The sequence below is a fragment of the Xiphophorus maculatus genome, chromosome 17, assembly GCF_002775205.1.
Source record: "Xiphophorus maculatus strain JP 163 A chromosome 17, X_maculatus-5.0-male, whole genome shotgun sequence".
NCBI classification, from domain to species: domain Eukaryota; kingdom Metazoa; phylum Chordata; class Actinopteri; order Cyprinodontiformes; family Poeciliidae; genus Xiphophorus; species Xiphophorus maculatus.
The window spans coordinates 6,628,596-6,644,542 of NC_036459.1; the positions used below are offsets into that span (position 1 = coordinate 6,628,596).

At 37.8% G+C, this 15,947-nt stretch overlaps 2 protein-coding genes across 5 annotated transcripts; both read left to right on the top strand.

Annotated features, from left to right (window-relative positions):
* Positions 1-1,993: 1,993 nt before the first annotated feature.
* On the top strand, positions 1,994-6,794 carry LOC102218732 (lumican). Of its 2 annotated transcripts, none has more exons than XM_005810728.2 (3): positions 1,994-2,101; positions 3,910-4,788; positions 5,926-6,794. In XM_005810728.2, exons 2-3 carry the CDS (start codon positions 3,915-3,917, stop codon positions 6,078-6,080), a joined length of 1,029 nt encoding a protein of 342 aa, XP_005810785.1. In that variant the 5' UTR covers positions 1,994-2,101; positions 3,910-3,914; the 3' UTR covers positions 6,081-6,794. The 2 variants fall into 2 exon arrangements, with proteins under 2 accessions (XP_005810785.1, XP_023205724.1); XM_023349956.1 differs by having other exon boundaries at positions 1,997-2,101; positions 3,882-4,788.
* Positions 6,795-9,165: 2,371 nt separating this feature from the next.
* On the top strand, positions 9,166-15,324 carry LOC102222471 (keratocan-like). 3 transcript variants are annotated; one of them, XM_023349921.1, is made up of 3 exons: positions 9,166-9,323; positions 13,535-14,402; positions 14,501-15,324. In XM_023349921.1, exons 2-3 carry the CDS (start codon positions 13,541-13,543, stop codon positions 14,668-14,670), a joined length of 1,032 nt encoding a protein of 343 aa, XP_023205689.1. In that variant the 5' UTR covers positions 9,166-9,323; positions 13,535-13,540; the 3' UTR covers positions 14,671-15,324. The 3 variants fall into 3 exon arrangements, with proteins under 3 accessions (XP_023205689.1, XP_023205690.1, XP_005810800.1); XM_023349922.1 differs by having other exon boundaries at positions 9,166-9,319; XM_005810743.2 differs by lacking the exon at positions 9,166-9,323 and adding an exon at positions 12,555-12,623.
* Positions 15,325-15,947: the final 623 nt, after the last annotated feature.

Below are 15,947 nucleotides of genomic sequence, written 5' to 3' on the forward strand. Positions count from 1 at the left end.
TTCATTACAAGGTTTTCCACTTGAGGAAAAAGACCTTCCTTCTGTCCAGTTTGACAGAATATTTTAGTAATTCAGCACCAAAAATGCTGAGCTGATTGTTGTCTTAAAATGTAACGCTTTTTTCTACAGCTCTCGTGAAACAGAGAAGCTTTTCAATTTCAGATTCACTTCTCAGATGAGACGTGCAAGAAGTAGACCATAATGAGTCGACGTAAGTAAAGCAAGTAAAATTCAAAAAAACAATTTCGAACCCAGAGAAAGCAGGAAAACTTTCTGCTTTCTCTGAGTATATAACATTAATATATAATGTTATATTAACATTATATAATAATGTTAATATAACATTATATTAATCTTATTTGCAGAAATGATTGAAAAACCATATTGTGGTTTGCCAAAGGAACACCATGTGGAGATTTGGCACTGCCAGGTTCAGCTCCTGCTCCTGGTCTATTTACAGCATGTCTTCCCTTCTCTCACGTCTAAATATCAATCAATAAGCACAATGGCTGCCACAAAAAAGTGTACTGCTTTACTTTCCTAGTTGTTTTTTTTATTCTCTGGTTTGTTTCAAAGCCTAATGAGGGTTCTGCCAATTCACAACTGTTCCAAATGCAACTGGCTGAGTTTCTCATGAATGTGTCTTAAATGTTCTGTTGAAGAGAACTCTGTGTAAAGTTCAGAACTTGAGATCTTGCTTTGTGGCCTGGCCTTTAATCAAAGTTCTTCACAACTTTCACTCTGAAATCCCTCACTTTTCTGATCCTGTTTCTTCGCTACATTCTATATTAAACTTTTGTGGCCTTCACAGAACGTAGATTATTTTATATACCAAGATTTTATATATATATATGTTTATATATATATATATGTATATGTAGTTGCATTATTTACTAATTAGATAACTTTTGGAGGCACTTGGTGGCGCCAGATTTTATTTATGGGTATCAGAGTCAAGGCAATGGAATGCAATCCAAACCCTGCTTCTCGTATTCTTGTTTGTAAAAAACATCCCTATCTCATTTGACTTCCACTGTTGGTCTTTCTCGTAAAATCCTCAAATAAATGTGAGGAAGTTTGTGGTTTTAATGTGGATTTAATGGGGAAAAGTTCAAATGACCTGACTAGTTTTTGCAAAGTGATGGTTTGCCAAGCAAGAATCGGAGGAATGAAAGTTTTCCACAGAAAAGGAGAATGTTATGCAAGTAGAGTACCAGAGAACTGAGACCAATTAGATCCAGGTGTCGGATCTCAGCGTAATGATGTGCTGAAAATCCACCCACAAAAACAGACAATGGTTTTATTCCACCGTACTTTCATTACTTATTGTTTTTTAAAGTAATTCTCCCTCTTTTTCAAAAACTCTTCCAGAGACTTAGCAAGTTAGAACAGAAATAAAGGGTCAATGGTCAGAATCATGATTTAGAAGACTCACACATATGGGATCAATTGGACTTGCTTAAAAACCCGATAGTGAAAATGTTTACTTGTCAAAAACAAAAGAGACGGGAAGCAGAAATGTTTGCCTCCAGTTTTCTGCAAGTCTGCTTTTGCCGTTTTTATGTCCTTTCTTCGTCAGAATTTCCGAAGCCTGACTCGCAGGCTGCGGATTAATTTATTCATGTTGAGGAGCAGCGTCTGGGCTGCCAAAGATGATTTTCACATTTTTCCATAAAGCTTCGTCTCCATGTCGAAAAGTTTCCCATAAACAGCCCCACAAACTTGGTTTTTGCTTCCAAACAGAACTAATGGCAGTTTGTGAAGGGGCGAACTCGCAGGTAGACAGAAACTGTTTTCGAAAACTTCTAGGCGAAAGTTTCTTTTAAACTATTCAATATCTATTGCAACACCTAAGCTCAATTGTTTGAGCGAAGTGTTTTTTGATGATGGTTCCCCCTTACATTCCCACTGATTACGCCCTGACTCCCGTTCGTTGAGCCTCCCATCTTCCCCTCCTCTTTCTCCTTCTGTCTCTCCATCAATACCCGTCACTCCTCCCCCTCTCCTTCTTTCTCTCTGATTTTCTCCAGAGACTTTCAGTTTTTGAACACCACATTGTTCTTTCCTCCTGGCCCTCTGCTCAAAAAAAAGAGAAGCACAGGTAAGCTTGCATGGATTTGAGATTTCCTCTTTGAATATTCCATTTTATTCCTGTTTTCCGGATGGGAGTGCTGGGGCTGCAGGGCACAGGCTGCAACAGAGTAGGCAGAAAACATTTCTGCATGCCTGAAAGATGACTCCTAAAAGTTTAGTGATTTTGCATTTTGACAGCTTAGTGTGTCAAAATGTAACAGGTTTTTATGTTTGCACAATGCCTTTGTTTGACTTTGAAGAGTAATTCCTCATTCTTGGATCCAAAATCTTTCTGCATTTCCACTGGGCCTGGAATTAATCAGTCTAGAAATACCTTATCCGCAAACCTGATTTGGTACATCTGCCATGTAATCAAACACTATTTTTGTTGTTGACTGCCTTTAACGTTGAGCTCCAGTAAAGTTTTCAGAGCAGTAAAGAAAAGTTACTGATTTGCAGTTTGTTAATTTCTGGAACATTCTGGATTTGTTTGGTTTTATTTAGGCTTTAGATGCAATTACTTTATTTTAAATAGTGTTAAATAGGACTAAGACTCCCTCATCTGCTTTATACGGAGTCATATGTCAAAATACATTGAAGTGGGTGTGGCCACTGTGTATGTTGTGCAGGCTTCACAACTTTTTTCATCAGCTACAAAGTGTTTACGTCTTTATTTTCCCACTGTTTTTAACTTTCATTATGAATACATGAGTTCTAAAAAACAAATTCACTTTTTTTATTTTAAAAGAAAGCATATTTTGCTTGCTTACCTTCCTTCTGCAGATGTTTCTCAAATTAGAACATGGAAAAAGTGTCTCAAAAATTGAATTATGGTGAAATATGGATGAAATATGTTACTTTGTTAGTTTTAATTAGCTAAAAGCTCATGAAAACCCAAAATAAAGTTTTGTTTTTACATTAGAATATCACATAATGCTAATAAGATTGTAAAACCTTCCTAAAATGATGGTCTATGATTTTTTGTTTTGTTTTGTTCTGTTTGCCAAAAGGTGATTTAGACAAAGAAAAAAAAATGTAAAAAATAAATTAAATAAAAAAAATCACTTTTGAAATAAATGGCTGAGGTCATTACTTTAGGAAGGCGATCATGTAAAAAAAAACAGGTTTTTTTACCAAACAATTATCCTGGAAACTAATACTATATAATGTACAACATATGCATCAATCCTTGGCCAGTGCTCTTTTTGCATGAATTAGTGCACCAGCAATTACTGCAGTATGGCATGGAGGCGATCAGCCTGTGACTCTGCTGAAGTTTTAATAGCTGCTTTCATCTCATCTCCATTGTTGGGTCTGGTGTGTCTCTTCTTCCTCTTGACAGTTGCAACAGTTCCTCATCTTAAACCAGTCTGTGTGTAGTGGCTCTTGAAACACAGACTCTGTCTGCAGGCTTGCATAATCTCTTGAGCAATCCTTCCAATCTTTCATTCTGCTGCACTCAACTTTCTACTAAAACGCTTCTTCTTCATCTTTAACAATAATCTTCTGTGACTTAACCTCCCTGTGGAGGGTGTAAGTGACTGTCTGTTGAGCAACTACTTTGAGTAGGCCACTGCCCATGTCATAAAACCGTTTCAACTTTATTTTTAATTAATTGACAAATGCTTGGAATATGTAACTGGGTAATGATTGTTAGCATCATACACCAAACTGAATGCCGATTTTTCCTGAAAATATTTGTTAATTCATATTCATCTGTAGAAGAGAGGTTTCAGTGAATGTTATTTATCTTTCACCTTTCTTGTTTTTAACTAATGTAACCTTATTGTGTTTTTTATTTTTGCCAGCTTCTCTTTTTTCTTTTCCTGTCCACAGAAGCCATGTTTCCTCTCCATGTCACCCTCTTGGTATTACTGGCCAACATCGCCCGGTGCCAGTATTACGACTACGACTACCAGCCTTTTTCGATGCTTGGGCCGTCAGGGCCAAACTGCAACAAAGAATGTGATTGCCCAATCAATTTCCCAAGTGCAATGTATTGCGATAGCCGCAAGCTAAAGTTTGTCCCTGTGGTTCCCACTGGGATCAAGTACCTGTACCTCCAGAACAACTTGATTGAAGAGATCAAGGCAGGAGTTTTTGATAATGTCACTGACACCCTGCGCTGGCTGGTGCTCGACAACAATCAGATCACCAACGCCAAGATAGAGAAAGGCACAATTGACAAACTGACGGCCCTGGAGAAGCTATTCTTCAGCTTCAACGAGATCACAGAGGCAGTCATTCCTCCCTCAAAGTCCCTCGAAGAGCTGAAGATGACGAACAACAAGTTGTCCAAGTTTCCGTCTGGACTCTTGAATGACAAGGAGAATTTGACCTCCGTCAGCCTTCAGCACAATGAGCTAACCTCTGAAGGCATCGCAGACGCATTCAAAGGCCCGAAGAAGCTGCTGTCGTTGGACTTGAGCCACAACAAGTTGAAGAAGCTGCCAGCCGGAGTCCCGAGTTCGATGGAAATTCTCTACGCTGATTATAATGAGATTGACAAAATCGGAGCAGGGTATCTGAAGAAGCTGCCCACCCTGCGGTACCTGAGGGTCTCCCACAATAAGCTGCAGGATGCTGGGATTCCTGCTGGGGTGTTCAATGTGACTTCGCTGTTGGAGCTGGATCTGTCGTTCAACAAACTTCAGTCGATCCCTGAGATCAACGAGCAGCTGGAGCAGCTCTACCTTCAGGCCAATGAGATCAGCAGTAAGTTTATGCTCTGCATATGAAGCCATTTTGGCGCAGAATGATGAAACATCTTCATAAACTTCATTTTAGATGTTAGTCGATTAGTCTAATCTCTAGCAGAGCCTGTCTGAATGTGAGCTGCCATCTTACAACGGATTATTTAGTCATTTGGACATAGGAATATTATTTTCCTGCAAAGAGGAAAATAAAAACACCTTTTGAGGTCTCCCCACAAGATAAAAGGGTTTTGTGTCTGTTGGTTATTAGGACAGTCATGTTAGCATTTGAGTAAAGTGGAAATGTTGGATCAGGAAACAGACAGGAAACAAAGTTGCACTTACTTGACTTGACAGAACGGATCGGTGTTGGTCATTTTGATCTTTTGCCATATCATACTTCTGTAATATCAGTTGTTTCATAACCAACTTTTTCACATATGAAAACAATACTTTTTTCCAACTATCCATCAATCAGAACACATTATTGCAATTACCTGCAAGAAAATGGAAATGTGGGATCAGCATGACGTCACTCAGAGTTATTTTGGTTTGATCACGAGTCATAAACTTTCATATTTCCAGGAGTAAACTGTCCCGAGTAATGATCAAAATCATAATCGACAGAAATAGGAAGCAATATAAAACATTCATAAAATGATTATTCTGTATGGGAGACAAGAATTCATCAAAATATTTACCTCCCAAGAGAAATAAACACATATATTGTGATTAAGATCATGGATACAAATATGTTGATTACAGGTAAGAAATGTAGGTATGTTGGAACAAAATTAATCTACTTATGTACCAAATAGTAGTCCAAATCGACAAAGGGGTGAATTAACCCAAAGTCAAAAAGGAAATCTCAACAAAACAAGAACGTGTAGGGGTTTCTTTTACATGGGGAATTATAATTTATCTGATAATCTTAAGATGGTTGAATATTTAAAGGAAATATTCAAATATACAGATACAGTCAGTCTATCTTTCATACCTAATATTTCAATAAAATCATTCAAATCACATCACAGAGCTTACAATAGGTTGACAATGATACAAATCATAACATTATTTAAAGGACTTAGTGGAAGGCAAGATTCAAATGTAATATTTGGGAGGATTCCAACGTTCATCACCTGTTTTCTGTTACCCACAGAGTTCGATCTGGCGAGTTTCTGCAAGTTCACAGGACCGCTGAACTATTCACGTCTCAAACATCTGCGTCTGGACGCCAACAACGTCACGCACACCGACATGCCCCCCGAGTCCGCAAACTGCCTGCGTCAAGCTTCGGACATCATGTTTGAATGAGGACCCCGGACCGGTCCAAGAGTCCACCATCTGCTGCCATGACGTCAACCCAAAGCCTTCATGGATCAAGATCCCTCATACGTCTGTGCACTTATTGCAAGCATTTAGCAAATATGAAATATTGCTCTCATCTCCATTCGTCTGCTGTCACACTTTTACTTTTCTTTCAAAATATACATTCGAAGCAAAAAATGTGTGATTTCATTGGAAACACAGTAAAGCAGGAGACAAATTAAACATTCCAGCTTTGTATATAAATATGCCAAATATAAAACACATTGGAATGTCTTACTTTCTTGAATATCATAATTTAGTTATAAAGTAATTTTGTAATCTGTCTTGTATGTTCCATGTTTGTATGTTAATGATATGTAGCACAATCCAGATAGACATCCTCATTTTTCAGAGTGTAATGTAAGCAAATGTGAAATAGCTGAGCTGATTCATAGCAGCCATATTTTAGCACCTTGAATGTATCAAAGTGGACAAAAAGGAAAATACCAGAGTTGTGAACTCACAACTGCCTGCTTTAAATTTGACTTTTTTTCTTATTAACAGCTTAAAGACCCACAATAGTTTTGTTTTGATCAACAAAATGCCTTCTGTACAAGAAAATAACTTTTTGAAGCAAGCAATAAGTAATATGCATTGTTATTGTGCTTAAAGTTTCAGCCTTTATATTCTTGTAATAGGAAATAAATGTTCAATAACTCATATCTGGAGTCCTTTTTTGCATTCAAAGCAAGTTATTATGCACCACACTGATTAGTGTACTTTTACAGCTTTTGCAGTTTTTAACCACAATAAATGTAGTTATGTTAGTATTATATTTATGTGGTAAAATTAGGATATTTTCAGGGGGCTTTTGTATTGTGCCTGATCCTAACTCCCAAAGTTATGGAGCCTGTCTTGAACCAAAAAAATCAAATCCTATCTTTGAAATAATTCTAAGGGTGCAAAATTATCTTCTTGATATCCATGAAGTCACAAAAGAAGACAGTACGTTTGAGGTGTTGACTTAATTCACCCACAAACGTAAATTAGCCATTCAGAGGCTTACAGCAAAGGCATCATGGCTTCACCAAACTGTTCAAACAGATCGCAATATCAGTGTAAATAGACTTCAGACTTTAAAGAAAGTGAGAAGAAATCTTTAAAAATAAATGTCTCTCATTATAATGACATTTAGTCAATACAAATAATTTTGTGGATTCTGACATAAAACAGATCAATTTTAGTCAGATCTAACGTCAAACTAGGAAAAGTCTGATTTGAATCTCTTCATATAGAGTGAAATTTGATTTCATCGTTATTTTTTACTTAGGATATGGTCCCTAATTGCTTGGTTTGAGGTAAAGGCTCCCCTTGATGTTAAATAAATTTTAACAACACTAACCCCAACACTGTAAATGGTTGAACAACAAAAAACTATCCTTAGGCGCAGCATAGGTAGATCTTATCCCAACTCAGTTAAAATGAAACTGAAGCACTTCACCACTTTCTCCTGAAATGAATCTGTATTAACTATTTCTGCTGTAACCCTAACACCACTCAGAAGAGTAAAAAAAAAAAAAATCTGCTTTCTCCACACTCCCATAACCATCTTACATCATGTTACATGTTTGCTTTAACAACTGCTTCTATATTTCACATGTTTTCATACAGTCATTTGCACCGATTCTAAATCTAGGGCAATTTCCTCCTTCTCCCTCTGCTGTTGCCCTCATTTAAAATCCAGGAGTAAAGCTCCTGCTGTCTGTGTCTAGACAATAAAGTCCTTCATGAAGCGGTAAGCCTCAAATCTTCTCACTTCAGACAGCGAGCGAACGTACAATCAGCTTTTGCCGTTCGGCAGCCCCCAAAGTTTATCCTCCAGTCCAGACCATCTCCAGCTGTTCTCCCCGTTTGCACTCTTTTTCTGCGTCCATCCATCATCCTCCTCATCTGTTCTCCATCTCCCTTTTCAGATTTCCTTTCACTTTTTTCTTCTGTCATCATGTAATGTTTTCTTAAACATTTACTTCTTTTGTTTTTTACGTGAATATGTTTTTTTACATTTTAAATATTCACATTTGCTTAGTTTCTCATTAAAAAAGTAAAAGATTTTCACTTTAAAAGAAGAAAGGTAACTGTTAGAGTCTAGGGAATGTAAACAGGCTGTTTTACAACACGTCCCTTTTAGATGTGTAAAAGTCTTAAAATAAACAATGGTTATGGAGAATTTCTCTGCTACAGATGAGCTCTGGAGATTTTATTTACCTTCCTTACAGTCCTATTTCTAGGTAAATATTAGCAAATTTAATTCTTCTATCATCATCTTTTATCCAAGTTTCAGTAATTTAATCTTTTTGATTATTGTCAAAAAGGTAAAATTACTAGATCATTGCATTCTTTTAGATTATTCACTCAAATCTATTGTTTTCATTTGAATTTTACTGGGTATACTTGAATGTGGAAAACAGTTGAAATGGTTTGTCTATGTTTTGCACACTGTCCTCATGCTTTCGAAAGAAAAAAAAGCATTCATCAAACTAACAAAAATCTCTTTTAACAAGAGATTTTGTTCTAAGCTGATGCAAAATTTACCAAAACCTCAAAGTTTTAGCTTCCATTAAGAACAATTAAACAGTCATTTAAAGTTTCTGCAAGGGAAGAATCCTGTCTGAACATTGTATTTGACAAAAATCCTTTCTACTTGAGGATTTGGTGGTAGTGGGACAACAATTAGCCTTGGGTTGTAGCAAAAGAGGGGCGGGTAACTCCTCTACAACCTCACCTGTCAGCTTAATATTACACCCCAAGGCCTATTCGCTAAAACTGAGCCAAAAACTGGTCTTTTACCCATTCCCCAGTTATGAGTCAAAAGCAAATCCTCCTTTAAAAAAAAAATTGTTTAGTTGGGAGGGGTTCCAGCACTTTATGGCTCTGAAGCTAACTAACTGCTGAAGATTTTAGAATAAAAAGTTGAAAGAGGTGGGAAAAAAACTGCTGGGCTGGCAGAAAATGTTAAGTGACAATTTCTGAAGGGACATCCCAGCTCGCAGTCGTCCTCCCACCGACAAGACTTGCTCTAGCCACTCGGTTCAACCGGTGTGCAATGTGTGGCATGAAGATCTAACAGCAACTGAGGTCCAATCACTATCTGCTGTGAGAGAGGACAGTCATCATCGAGTCTCTGGAGAGGCGCGTTAGCCAAACCTCACCTGTCTGCAAACAGATCCCTCATTTCACCTGGAAAAGTAGGTAATAATGTTAGTTTTCTTATTTTGTGATAAATTTTGTTAATTGTTGTTGTTAAATTTGTATAATGGTGGGACTAATGTGAATTTTTGTTTTAGCTTTCGTCGTCTGACCTTCATGCCAAAACTGAAAGGCAAGATATAAAATCTCTTGACTAGTTTAGAAATCTAAATCTTAGGTGTTTGTTTTTTTTTTACATATTGGAAACAGTAAGATTCAACTTTGCTCCACTTTTCAAACCTATTATTGTGAATTTTTCTAAACAATATGGGCCAATGAAATCCACCCCTATACAATAATTACCCATAAACTGGGTTAACTTCTCTCAACTCTAGATATAACGATCTCTGCTAACAAACTCCTACAGTTTTAAAACACAGAAAAACTGGATGCAGTTCTGCAAACTCATAATGTGCACATGAAGGCTGTTGTGTAATTATAATAACTGAAAAAGATCCTGGCAGGAAATTAGTACTATGAGAATCCTCAGCATGTGTTTCTCTTTAGTTTTCCCAGGCACAATGTTGCAAGTATTTGTTTTCAGTAAATATGCGTTTCATTTTACAGACACAGTAAAGCTGTGACTCACTGTTCGACAGCAAATCTTGCACACAAGGTTATTTTTAAAAATGTGTTTTACTTTTTTCTCAGACATGGTCTCGGTGGCATCAGTTCTTGGTAGTTTTTGCACATTCCTCACATCCTGCTGAGCTTAAACCCTGCAGAACTTAATTTGATGAGAAATCTGATTTACCCTCAATGCATCTCTGCGAACGTGAAAACACGTTATCAGCATTCAAGGCACACATGGACCATGTGCTGCCGCTCAACTGCCTGCAAAGCAGGTCTGATGTCTCTGTAGCTAGTAACGTTAAAAATGTCATGATAAAAGTAAACATGGTTAAGTCTGGAGTGCAAAATCCATTAACATGGCAACTTTAAGTGTGAAATTTACCAGCAGCAAACTCCAAATGCCATCACACAGCCAGCAGGACGGAGGAGTTGCATCAAGCTAAACTTAGCAGTGAGGCTTTATGAAGTAGATAGATTAATTAGAAGAGCTGTTGTTATTATATCAAAAATCTTCTTAGTAAGATTCTTCTCATATTCCTCCTAATTTGCTAACAATTGTGACAAAAAAAACTCTTTACTTTAATTCATGTGTGAATTGATGAATCTGCTCTACTGAAACCCTATGGAGTTGTTTAAAGTATAACATTTTTTGTTTTTTTTCCAGAAAATCCAGTTTTAGATTATTAATCCATTATGCAATCTTCCAAATTTGCATAGATCAATTACCAATGCACACAAATACACCACAGGGCGAACTGGAGGAACTCTAATGGGCTTGCACTGCTGATCAAGGATAAGTGTTGCTCCTATCCTCACAGGTTGGAGGGATTATCTCCTATTTGATCCTTTGCCGTCATCATCAGAAATTAGCACAGTTTCACACCTGCATGTTAAAAGGCCATTAAGCCTGATGTTAACTCAGCTCTGAAAAAGAATTTGCATCTTATGCCTGAAGCAAAATCTCGTAAACTTACGTATGACGTCAGTCCCGTAAAACCATTACCTCTTGCGCCAGCAGCTAATTCGTTAAACTTAAACTTTTTTCATTTCCATGCTTAATGTTATATTAGCTCGTCTGGTCAAGATAACACATCCCAACCCTAAAAAACCTGAAATCCTCATAAAATTAATATCAAATATCAAATTGAATTCACTTCACAAGATAAATTGTTCAAAATTACATCAATTATGTAGAATTTAGTCAAATCAATCCGACACATTTTAACAAATTTGGTTCTTTTCAGGTCAATTTAGATCCAGTTACATGTGCATTCCAGTTCAATTTAAATCATGTATGCCAACTGGTAAATGTTACGCAACATAGGCATCCCAACTGGCTAACTTTGCAGCAGACAGGAGCCAGTTCATTTTAACAGGAAGAAACCTCCAGCAGAACCAGGCTCAGTATGAGAAACTGTTTGCTGAAACCAATCGGGAGTCAAAAGGATAGGAAACATTTTCAAGTATTGAACCGTGACTACTCCAGGAGTTAGGTGCAGTAATAGTTCAGCCTATTGCTTAATTCGTGAAAGAAACACTGGATCAGGAACACTTCATTGGAGAAGGAAAAATAAAGAATATGCAGTTTTTGGCAACAACTCTGTCTTCAATTACTCCATTCAGGAAAAGGGACAGAGGTAAACACAGCATCAATGAGCCAGTTGTACTTTATTTGGGACAAAAACCAAGTTACAGATTGGTGATTTCAGCAGTAGCTTCAACATTAACTCAGGTTACACTATCACTAGACCAGGAGTACTTTCTATAGAAAAGTATAACGGTTAATGGAAACAACAGCTCCAGCCAGTGACTCCACTGAGGAAAAAGACATAGCTAAACACAAAATCATTGGTTTAAGGAGTACTTACACCAACAAAAAAAATTGAATAAAAGCGAGATATTCATTAATGACTGACTAGGAAAGACAGTCACTAGATTATGTTTATCTGGGAAAAAAATTGTTATAGGCAGCTATTGCAACAAGAAATGGAGAGAAGCAGGTGAAATCAGCAGTGTGGAAAATTACCACACAGGAATTTATGACAAATTAAATAGGGTTTCATTTGTCATGAAATTTATTTATAGCTGTTGTAATAATATCTGTTACATGTACTTTATTTTTCCGAAGTTTATCCATGACCATGATGTCCTGTTCTTACAGTCCTGGCAGACAGGCTGTCTTGTTGGATAACTTTTAAACTCTGTTTAGACAATTTCCATGTTGGGATACAGATGTCTCTACCCTTTATACTGACTTTGTGTTTACACACTACGTTCGCTGTTGTCTGTAACCAGATAAACTTTGTAACTTGCAGAGTAATTGACCCTGATTGCCCTCTCAATAAATTACACACAAATGTAGCTTGAGAGTTGATAAGGGGCACTGGATTTATTTACCATCGGTCATTCCTGCAGGAGGATGAAGGGCTGTCCATGTGGACATTAGCAATCCAAGAACAAGTACGTCTAAGCAAAGTGGGCCATGTCACTGAGCACTAAAAATACTTAACAACCCGTACAACTCTAGGAGATTATGGCCCCCTTTGTTTGGGTCATCTGATTGGCTAAGAAGGGCTTTAAGGTCATCCTGAGTGACAGGTTGGCACATGTTGAATGAAACAGGCTCTGGTACAAATACGGGGAACTAAGACGAGCATCCCTGTCATTTCGGACCACGCTTGATCACTTACTGAGGAAGGAGATTGCAAAGGAAACTTTAGAGAACTAAAGGTAAGATGAGCTTCTGAAAAGAAGAGAGATTAGTCATGCTTCCCTGTGATTATAGGTGGAAATGTTTATTAGAATGAAACTCACGATTCTGTGATAGAAACAGATTTGTATTCCATTTGTCGTTGATGTTTTGTCTGCCAGGCCCATTGATGCTCGGTGGAATGACATTTCCACCATACTGCCACACCTTGTGTACAAACTAAAGTCAAAAGCTTTGGTCTTTCTGACCACAGGCACAATTCTGAAAAAGGGGTGATTCAGCTTTGTCTTTGAAGTGAGCTCATCCAGGGAAAAGTATGCCCTATGCAAAATGAGTTCCAGACAAACATGGAGCGCATCAAGAATTTAAACAAGCAACAGATGGCAGCTGAGACAAATCAAGCGAAAGTTTAAAGGGGAGGACTGACAGGAGCCAACAAGACCTCCACTAGACCTTGTTGACCAAAATGTTTGCTTTTAATGCTTCTTTATTAGCATGTTTACAGTCAGTCACTGAACTCTAATTACTACAAATTGCACATTTCTTTTGTTGTATGTCTCAATACATCAGCTAAAAAAAACTGTGCAGTGAGCTTTGTAGTAAGGTTTTTTCCAGTTACAGCTGAACAAGCAGCATCTCTCTACTGAGAGGACAAATATTTGACTTGTCTAAAGCAATTAATGTTGATCCAGTCTTTTAACCTCTGCTTTTAAAAGATAAATCAATAACAGGATGATGACACTTTAAGAAACAGATCGCTGTCTTTAACATTTAGCTGTTGCTGCATCTGATGCTGGTAAATTCCTCTCATCAGCAAAGTCCCTACAGACGATTTGATTACTCAAAAGCAACTAAACTGATGAAATTTTGGTTTCCTATTTGACTTTAATTGACTACAGTAAATGTGTTATATTTTCTCTTTCAAACATAGGTCGACATGGCTGGTCTCCAGAAGATTTTGGTTGTTTTGTGCCTGGTAACACAAGCCATCAGCCAGGACATGCCTTACGAGGATCTCCTTGCCCAATTACAAGCCTGCCCTAAGGAGTGCAACTGCCCCCAAAACTTCCCTCGAGCGGTCTACTGTGACAACAAAGGGCTGAAGAGCATCCCTACGATCCCCCCTTACACGTGGTATCTCTATCTGCAGAACAATCTGATTGAAACGATGCCATTAGATGCACTGCAGAATGCAACACAGCTGCGCTGGATAAACCTAAACCGCAACAAAATCACAAGTGACAAAGTAGGCGAAGGTGTCCTAGGTGGGATGAAACATCTGGCCCACTTGTACATGGATGATAACCTCCTGTCTACTGTTCCTTCACCACTGCCAGTCAGCCTGGAGCATCTACGCCTCTCTCGCAATCGCATCTCCAAGATTCCCGCCGGTGTGTTTGTTGGCCTGGACAAGTTACACTTGCTGGATCTCCAGGGGAACAAGCTGATGGACGATGCTGTCACTGAAGTGAGCCTAAAGGGCCTCACCAGCCTGGTCCAGATCAATTTAGCCAAGAACCAGCTCAGTAGCATGCCCCTTGGACTGCCGCCTACCACCATCCAGCTTTTCCTCGATGGTAACAACATTGAAAAGATTCCTGCTGACTACTTCAAAAGTTTGCCCAAAATTACATTTCTGAGGCTCAACCACAACAAGCTCGGCAGTGCTGGTGTTCCAAAAGATATTTTTAATATCTCCAGCATGCTGGACTTGCAGTTGTCTCACAATCAGCTGACAGAGGTTCCAGTCATTCCCTCAGGCCTTGAACACCTCTACCTTGACCACAACAAGATTGCAAGTAAGTGTTAGCTGGGGAAAAAAAAGTGTTTTGGGGAGTCTTGTTTTGTAGAACATGAATCTAAATGTCTTGTTGCACTTCTACTTGCTCTTTTCCAGGTGTGAATGGCTCTAGTGTGTGTCCCGTTTCTGTTGATTCTCTGGATGACTCGACGAACGACAGCGTGCCAAGACTTCGCTACCTCAGACTGGATGGCAATGAGATCAGTCCACCGATTCCCAGGGATGTCGTCATGTGTTTTCGTCTCCTTAGGTCTATTGTTATCTAAACAGAAAACCAATAATGTGCTGTAAACTAAATGACATTCTGCACAACTGTTGAAATGACGTGGATGTTGTTCCAGTCAATGAAACTTGAGAAGTCATCCACTGACATTAAGCTTTCCATTGTTTCATCTTGGAAAGTCTTTCAAGTGAAAAAAGGAATAAAATCTGAAAAAAGCACACTGATCAATAGATGTTTTTGATATAATATTTGCTGACCACTAGCTGTGCCTTATGTCAGTGAAGATACCCGTCTGTAGACCCCTGAACTTGTGTGTAAATAAATACAGAGTGGGATATGGTGAGATTTGGGACTGAATTTCAAAAAGTTGCAAAATATCCATATTCTCTGTTTTTATTTTTATTTTTTGGTGTTTTTTTTGACACTTTATATTTGTAGATTTTGTGTTTTTATTTGTTTTTAAAAGACAATCTGTCAAGTATGCAGAAAATATGTACTGTTGGTAATTTATTTTTATTTAATACTGGGAAAGAATTTGAATCCTGTGACTACTCATGGCCAACATTACTCCTTGTTTTGTACACAAAAATGTGAATATTTGCCAACTTATTTTTAACATTCTGGTCATTTTTTCTGAATACATTGTGTGAGGGATTTCATCTTAAATTATCTTCAATAAAACTTAGAATGAACATGTGATCGTGTAATTGTGTAATTTTTTCATTTTTTATTTTTTACTGTAGCATGAAGTAAAAAACTTCCATGAAGATCAAATGTCTACCATAACTTGCCATTTGTGGCGTGTCATAGGTTTCATTGCAGTATATCACATAATATGACTAGCATACCTTTATATACTTATCTATGTTATTGTTCTGTCCAATTGTCTGTCAGTTTCACCAGTACTACAAAAAAATCATTGCATAATTTTGTATACAAAGTCCATACACAATACTGAAATAGATTTTGAGCAATAGCAGTAGCATGCCAGTGTTAGCATAACACTTGAAGCACTGACAGCAGCAACAGGGGAATTCATTAAAGGCTGTCACTGATTGTGTCACATCAGGACTATGGGTGTTTTAGGTGAAGTAAATATATATAAATGTAGAATGAACACCAAATAAAGTCAGTAGTAGCTTTTAAGAGTTTACTACCCAATACAACCACACTAGCTGGCTAACTAGTCAGGCTATCTGCAAATATCATCTGCTTGTGGTCAGCAGCTTAACACAGATACAGCTAGAGTTTTTCTAGCCAGAAATATTACTAAACTGAATGTTTTACTGTGGCAACCAAAGACAAGTTGTTTTACACACC